Here is a 7,499-nt window from a genome sequence, read left to right on the forward strand (position 1 = left end):
TGCCCCCGCCCTGCGCAGCCCCAGCCCCGCTGTCCCCTCCGGCCCCCCGCTTTGTCCAGGGCCGCTGGAGCTGCACCGCGCAGCCAGGAGGGAGCGGGCGCCGTGCGAGAGGCGACCGGCGGGCGGGGCGGCTCCGCGCTAGCCTAGAGCCCAGGGGGCCGGGCCCGGCTTTGGCCTCCTGACTCACGGGGTAGCCGGGGGTGGGGGTACGGACCAGGAGCCGGGGGCACTGGGGTTGGCAAGAGCCGGGCCGAGCCCGGGCTCCGGCAGGCGACGACGCAGAAGCCGTCCAGCCCGTGGGGGCGGCCCCGCCGTGGGGGCCCGGGCTGCCTGGCTGTGGGGCAGTGGCAGGGTCGGAGCGGGCTTCACCGCCGCGGGTGGGGGGGACCAGGCAGGGAGGCGCCCGGCGCCGGCCCCGCAGGGCTGCGCGCGCGGCTTTGTTCCCGGCCGAATCACGTCTGGTGTCTGCGCGGAGCCGCGCGCGGGACGCCTAGGAGTGAAACAGCTGCGGCGGGGGGACCCGCACCCCGGGCGGCACAGCTCCGGCTCCCCGGCCCCCGCACCAGCCCCGGGTGCCTCCGCGCTCGCCGGGTCCGTGCCCGGGGCTCCGCCGGGCTGCCGGGGGGCAGGGGGGTTTCTGGGACAGGAGGGCAGGAGCGGCTACGCTAGCCTCCCCTACTGCTCTGGGGGGGTAGCCTGGGTTGTTGACCCCTGGGCTCCTCAGTCTCTTTGCAGGCGCCGGGGAGCCCTTCCCGCCCTTATCCGCGGAGAAGGGCCCCGGGGGGGCGGGCATGGAGCTGGAGCGGCGCCTGGCTGAGCACTGCCACCGCGGCTTCCCCAGTCCTGGCCCCGGGTGTGAGCACCTCCAGGCCCATCGCAAGCTGAGCCTCGCCTGTGCCATCTGCGTTGTCTTCATGGTCGGTGAGGTTGTTGGTAGGTGGGCAGCACCCATTGCATCCCAGCCAGGGGAACTCTGCCCCATCCCCCCAACAGGGTCCAGGCAGTAGCCACAGGCCTGCACACCCCGCTGGTCCTGGCTGCCCCCTTCCTGCAAAAGGCTCCAGGCGAGTGGGTGGTGGGACAGGGCAGGGGCACTGGAGCTGGCACTGAGGGCAGCTGTGCCCGGCAGGCGGGTACCTGGCGCACAGTCTGGCCATCATGACCGACGCAGCACACCTGCTGACGGATGTGGGCAGCATGTCTGTCAGCCTCTTCTCCCTCTGGGTCTCCACCCGGCCGCCCACCAAAACCATGAGCTTTGGCTGGCACCGCTCGGGTGAGACTTCTACCACCTTGCACCCCTGTGGCCTGGGGGAGGGCAGGGAGACTCCTCCCGAGCCAGGAGCAGTTTGTGTAGGGCTTCGCTTTGGCCACCAGGCCTTGCCACAGAGATGGCAGCCTTGGTGGAGCCCATTACTCAGGATGTCTTGGCCTCCCTGAGGGGAGGCCAGGGCCTCACTGCTGCCCAACGCTAGCCTAGGCTGTGGCTGTGACTATGGGCAGGCACTGAAGGCCCTGTGCCCACAGAGACACTGGGCGCACTGGCCTCGGTGCTGTCCATCTGGGTTGTAACGGGTGTCCTGGTCTACCTGGCTTCTGCCCGCATCATCAACAACGACTATGAGATTGAGGCACGTGCCATGCTGGCCACATCTGTCGGCGCCGTGGCTATCAACCTCATGTATGTGCCCCAGCCCCATCTGCCCCTGCCTGCCCACCCCAGCCCCACACCCCACCTGCCCTGTGCCCCCTGCCGCCTGCTCGCACCCCCAGCCCCAGCAGCCCCCACTGCCCAGTCCTGTGCCTGCCCACTCTGGCCTCTAAAGAGCTGTATCTCCATGCCCCCTACGTGTGTCCCCTCTGGTTCCCCTGCATGACGACCCTTACTGCAGGGGCCAGCTGGTGCAAGGGCAGCTCCCACCCTGCTACATCTGGGGCAGAGCCTGCAGGGCAGGCATGGGGGTGGGGAGCGGACCCCTTTGCATGGCCTGTGAGCATGGACACCCCTGCCCTGGCTCTGGCCCTGACCCAGCTTGTGGGCAGTGTCTGGAGGCACGGGGCCCACGCTCAGCGGTCCTGCTTCTGCAGCATGGCCTGCATCCTGCACCAGTCGCCCGTGCCCCATGGCCATGGCTGGGGCTACGAGCGTATGGAGGAGAGCACAAGCGGGGGCCCTACACCAGGGCATACCAGTGTGCGCGCCGCCTTCGTGCACGTTGTGGGTGACCTGCTGCAGAGCCTGGGCATCCTTGTGGCCGCCATCGTCATCTACTTCAAGGTACATGCTCCACCCCCCTGTGCAGGTGTACCCAGGGCCACAAGCTCATTCTGCCATGGGCAGCGTGGGGTGAGACCTGTGCCCAAGGAGCTGTCCTGCTAGCCCCAGCACCCACACCCTGGCTGATGTAAGCCAAGCCCAAGGGGGCTGAGAGCCCGGGCCATGAAGCTGGGGTTGTCCCTGCCCCCAGGTCATGGTGCCTGCTCTTTGCAGCCCCAGTATAAAATTGCCGACCCGATCAGCACCTTTCTCTTCTCCATCTGTGTCCTGGGCTCCACCCTCACTATCCTCAGGGACGTCTTCAGGGTCCTCATGGAAGGTGAGCGGTGCCGGTCGGGGGAGGAGGGGTTGGAAGTGGGCCTGGGCTCGAGGCAGGGTAGGAAACAGTGGTCTGGCTGGGCCAGGGGGAAGCAGAGGCAGAGCACACTGCCAGCCATAGGGCAATGGGCACCAAGGGACAGCCAAGTCCCTTTCAAGGATCCTGGAGCTGCAGTTGCCTCCCAGCCCCTCCACCAGTACCTGCCCGGGCACTTGTCCCACTGGGTTCTGCTGGGCAGGTGCTGAACTGTGGGCTCCCTACAACTCCCCCATGCCCCAGGTCATCCGCTGACCGGTCACGCTGGGGCCCAGTCTGGACCTGCCCCTGCCCGGCCTGAGGCAGGGTCCAGGAGGGTGACAGTGCGGGCCTGACTCTGAGCGCTTCCACAGGGGCACCACGGGGCGTGGAGTTCAACGCAGTGCGGGATGCGCTGCTGGCTGTGAAGGGCGTGCGCAGCACACACGACCTGCACCTCTGGGCCCTGACCCTCAGCCACCACGTGGTGTCTGTGCATGTGGCCATCGGTGAGTGCCCCTGCCCTGGCCGGCTGCCCAGGCCTGAGGTGGCACCCCATGCTGATCTGTCCCACTTCCCCACAGACGTAGGCGCAGACACAGAGGCCGTGCTCCAGGAGGCCACAGCAGAGCTGCAGAGCAAGTTTGGCTTCGTGTCATGCACGGTACAGGTGGAGCGCTACCTGGAGGATATGGCTGCCTGCCCACAGTGCCAGGGCCCCCACAACTGAGCCCTGGCTCAGTAGCCTGGACCCGGTGCACTGCGCAGCCCAGCAGGGACCTGGCACCGCCTGCCCCTCTCCTTCCACTGCCAGCAGGCACAAGTGCCACAGGGACCCCGGGCAAGAGCTGGCCGGAGCTCTAGGATGGTACCCCCCAGGGACACCCTAGCCAGGCCGCCACCCTGGGACCACCCTGTAACACAAGCTGTGTCCTTGCCCGACTCTGGCCTGGCAGTACAGCCCACAAGGCTGCCCCCCCAGGCCAGGCCCCACCCCCCTGCACTGGGGCCAGTGTGACTCTGCCTGCCGGGGTTGCCTGTGCCGTGGCACTGCTGCCTTGTCCAACATTCCAGGGGGTGGGATCCCCTGCCCCCCAACCCCTCCCCATCCAGCCCCAGACCCTGCAGCCACATCCCCCCGGGCCAGAGCAGTGCTGGGCACTGTCCTGGGAGACCCCAGTGCCGACTTCTGGGGCTGCCTGTCTTGGCCCTCGGGCTCGCACCTGCTCTGCCAGGGGCTGGGGGAGGTCTGGCTTACACCTTGCAGTACAGCCCCAAGCCTGGCAGAGCTCCCTCCCCTGCAGCCTCAACCAGGGGCCCTGCCTGGCACTCCCCCGGCTGTCAGGCTGCAGCAGCCCCCAAGCCAAGTCTCTGCTCTTCTCCCCACCCTCCCTCCCTCTGCCCCCCTGCCTGGTGCGGGCATAGCCCAGAGCACTGAGCCTCACGCTGGGTCCTGGACACTGCAGGCCTGGCCTGCAGGCAGGGCAGAGCAGAAGGTAAGTCAGGGGCTGGCTTGGGCTCTGCCACTCCCATTTGTGTGGGTCTGGAGCACTGGAGGTGTCCCTGCTCCCCCAGAGCCAAGCCAGCCCCAAGCTGCCTGCACCCAGGAAGCTCCTGCCCCGCTTTGCTTGGCAACCCCCACCCCTCTGTGCGTCTGTCCATCAGTCAGCGTCTGTCGAACCTGTGGAGTGTGTCTGTTTGTCCGTGTCTGTGTCAGTCCTGTCCGCCTGCCTGTTGTGCTGTGAGAGAAGCCTGGCTCACTGTCCCCACAGCATGTGGCGACGGCCCCCAATAAACTTGTCCTCAAGCAAGTGACTGGTCTCAGCAGTTCTTGGGGGGGAGGCACAGACCCCATGCACTGGGGCATAGAGGCCCCAGGCAGCACCTGTGCCCTCGTGTGTGGAGAGAACAGTGGCGTCACAGGTCTTGGCCAACACCTGAGCTATGTGCCCGTGCCCAAACCCTGCTGTGCACAGCAGGGAGGAGGAGGCGGCTTTACAAAACAAACACCTTTACTGAACGGTTAAGATCACAGGCTCAATGTGAGCGAATTTGTGGCTGCCGCACAGCTGGGGCCACAGGCTACTGCCCAGTGTTCCCACTGCCCGGCCCTGGCCCGGCCCCCCGCAGTGCAGCACAAAGACACAATTCCCTGGAGCCAGCTGCAGGCCAGGAGGAAACAGGATGCGACAAAGCCACATGCACACAGGTGGAGTGCCAGGCCCTGGGGCCCCCCACTGTGCCCCCCCACCCGTGCCCCTGCCCCTAGCTTGGGGCCTGCCCCAAAGGCCCAGTGTGGAGCATCTGCCCTGCAGGCTCCTCCCTGGGGCTGGGGCCCAGAGCCCCTTGGAGATCCACATTCACCCCACACCCTGCAGGGTCTGACCCAGAGGCCAGGTTGGAGGGGCTGCACCAGCCAGGGGCTCTGCAATGCAGCTCAACCTGAAGCCTATTCAGCTGGCGACAGTAGATGCCCAGCAGGACCAGGGCTGGGGCTGGCTGTTGGTTCTTGTGATGCAGAGTTGGGTGGAGGGTCCAGCCCTGGCACTGGCTGGCAGTCCCCAGGCAGAGCAAGCCCTGCAAGGCAGTGCACCCGCACAATGCCAGCCTGGCCCCCTGACACCAGCCAGCCGTGAGAGTCCTGGTTGGGGCTGAAGCGAACCTGCGGGAAGAGAAGAGTTGGGGTGGAGGTGGGGGCTACTCCAGCAGAGGGAAGGAAGGGGCAGGGGAGGGCAGAAAGGCTCACCTTGTGGATGGACTCCAGCTGCAGGCGGTCCAGGCTCAGCCCCGACTTCACCTCCTGCACATGCATCCGGCGCATAGGCTCCCGGCTGGGGAAGTTCTGGAAGTTGCGCTGTGGGGCAGGGAGGGGGCACCATGAGCCTGGAAGTGGCAGCAATGTAGGGCTAGTACTCAGCCAGGCACTACTCTGCCAAGATCCTGCTGGTGCTGGACACAGGCCCCACTGCCAAGTGTCCTCAAGCCCAGGGCCATGGGCTCTGCTGTGGGCCTTGCTGCCAGAGGGTGCCCTAGGTACCATGATGGGAAGGGCTCATGTGCCATACCCCAGCCCATTCCTGAAGGGGTCCTGCACATTCTCAGGCAGAGGGGAAGCCCTGCAACTCTGGCTCCTCCCCTCCCCTCCCCTCCCAGGCCCGTGGCACCATCTGCTCCCCAGTGCAGCGATTGATGGAGCCCTGGGGAGGGCTGTCACTTCCCAGAACGACAGTGGGGGTGGAGGGAGGCACTGGGCCTAATCGGCCAGACACAGGCAGTGGTTGTGACAGCTTCCCTGCCCACCCCCCACAGCATGATCCAGACACTGCTGGCTTCTGCTACCCCCATCCCCCTCAACCTGCTCTGCCTTCCAGGGGCCCAGAGCAGGCTGCTTGCTCACAGGACACAAGGCCCAGGACAGCAGAGGGGAACTGGCTCCATATCTCAGGGGCTCACAAACCCTAGGAAGTGGGAGCAGTGAGCACTTCCCGCATGGTCTCAAGGGGGCTCCCATAGGAGACTGGTGGTGTCAGCCCCCCTCCAACCCAAGCTGCTCCAGTCCCTACCAAATTGGTGTCCTGGAAGCGGATATAGTGCTGGGCCACCATCTCGCCATAGGTCTTAGCCTTGGGTGCTGGCTGCTCCACGTCCTGGGTGCCCACAGGGCTGCAGGGCAGCAGGTCGGCTTTGTAGATGGGCTGGGCGGGAGGAGACGCACTGAGGCTGGAACAGGCCCTGGGCACCACAGCCCCGCTTATGGATGTAGAAGCAGGCTGGGGAGCCAAAAAACTCAGCCAGCACGGTGCACTGGGTGCTGGCCGGGCCTGCTCCTCCACTGAGGCATGAAACACTGTGGGGCCCACCCAGGAGGCTGGCAGTGGGGCCTGGCCATACCTGGACCCCCGGTTTTGCCCCATACAGAAGGGGCAGGGGAGGCTGAGGCCCTGCTCCAGCCAGCCCCACACCTGCCTAGTTCAGCCTCCCCAGCAGCGCTGCATGGTTCCCCTCTCCCTCCAGCCCTACCCCAGGCACGGTCTCTTACAAATCTGCGCTCTGAGGGGCGCTTGATGTTGAGCGGGTTCATGGCCAAGTCGGGCAACACAGCAGCCACCAGTTCCCCAGTGACATCCCCGGCCACCACTGTGTTCAGCCAGTCAGAGCCCGAGATGCTCTGCCAAGGGAGAGGACAGTCAGCCTGAGCAACTTGCCGCTGCAGCCTCCACCCTGCCCATGATGGGGCCAGGCCCTGGGCTCCTCTGTGCCTGGGTGGGCTCTGCCCTGTCACAGCACTACTGTGCACTGGCTCAGGGTGAGTAGGGGGCACACGCCTCTTCCTGCAGAGCATGATGCTGAGGTCTCATCCCAGGCAGACCTGGCAACCCCACCCACCACTTACCCACACTGTCCCCTTACGTGGGGCCACAAAGTAGGCCTTGAAGCCCAGGTAGCCGGCATCAATATAGTGGATTCCACAGAGCCCATAGCTGCAACAGAGACACAGGTGGGAGAGTAAGAAGCAGGGCAGGGGCAGGCAGGGAGCTCCTTCCCAGGGCCCAACGTTGGGGCCTGCTGGGGTGATACAGCCAACTGGGCGCAGCAGGGCTGGGCAAGCACTCACGAGGCATAGCAGTTGTCTTGGGCTACGGTGACTCCATTGTAGGGCAGCAGCCAGACGACCTCAGTGCTGAGGAACCGCTTGATGCTGTTGATGGGTTCATAGAGGCGCCGCAGGTCCCAGAACTTGATTTTCCGGTCATTCCCTGCCGTCACCAGGAAGTTACTGCAAACAGGGAGGGAAGAATGGAAAGAAGGGGTCATCACCAGGGAGGACTATTCTGTAGTTGCTCGGGGATGTAGGGGGTAGTTAGGAAGGCCAAGGCACAGATGGAA

At 65.8% G+C, this 7,499-nt stretch overlaps 2 protein-coding genes across 3 annotated transcripts in view; one reads left to right on the forward strand and one right to left on the reverse strand.

The window, feature by feature from the left end:
- The first annotated feature begins 791 nt into the window (after positions 1–791).
- On the forward strand, positions 792–3,635 carry SLC30A3 (solute carrier family 30 member 3). The gene is made up of 6 exons (XM_019537295.1): positions 792–933; positions 1,130–1,276; positions 1,528–1,681; positions 2,089–2,278; positions 2,492–2,597; positions 2,987–3,635. Exons 1-6 carry the CDS (start codon positions 792–794, stop codon positions 3,340–3,342), a joined length of 1,095 nt encoding a protein of 364 aa, XP_019392840.1. The 3' UTR covers positions 3,343–3,635.
- Positions 3,636–4,606: 971 nt separating this feature from the next.
- GTF3C2 (general transcription factor IIIC subunit 2) overlaps positions 4,607–7,499 on the reverse strand; it is a 12,453-nt gene continuing 9,560 nt past the window's right edge. For both annotated transcript variants that reach the window (XM_019537284.1, XM_019537283.1), the window contains 6 exons: positions 7,228–7,389; positions 7,006–7,093; positions 6,652–6,780; positions 6,176–6,307; positions 5,359–5,466; positions 4,607–5,274 (listed from right to left, as the gene is read on the reverse strand). In XM_019537284.1, coding sequence (XP_019392829.1) covers positions 5,062–5,274; positions 5,359–5,466; positions 6,176–6,307; positions 6,652–6,780; positions 7,006–7,093; positions 7,228–7,389 — 832 coding nt within the window. In that variant the 3' untranslated portion in view covers positions 4,607–5,061. The remainder of the gene's footprint in view (positions 5,275–5,358; positions 5,467–6,175; positions 6,308–6,651; positions 6,781–7,005; positions 7,094–7,227; positions 7,390–7,499) is intronic.

Source organism: Crocodylus porosus, unplaced genomic scaffold (genome assembly GCF_001723895.1).
Source record: "Crocodylus porosus isolate Cpor-Errol unplaced genomic scaffold, CroPor_comp1, whole genome shotgun sequence".
NCBI lineage: Eukaryota > Metazoa > Chordata > Crocodylia > Crocodylidae > Crocodylus > Crocodylus porosus.

Coding starts and splice junctions, on each gene's coding strand:
- SLC30A3 (XM_019537295.1), top strand. CDS start 792: ATGGAGCTGGAGCGGCGCCTGGCTGAGCACTGCCACCGCGGCTTCCCC. Junction 934..1,129: donor CATGGTCGGTGAGGTTGTTG/GTAGGTGGGCAG, acceptor TGTGCCCGGCAG/GCGGGTACCTGGCGCACAGT. Junction 2,598..2,986: donor CTTCAGGGTCCTCATGGAAG/GTGAGCGGTGCC, acceptor GCGCTTCCACAG/GGGCACCACGGGGCGTGGAG.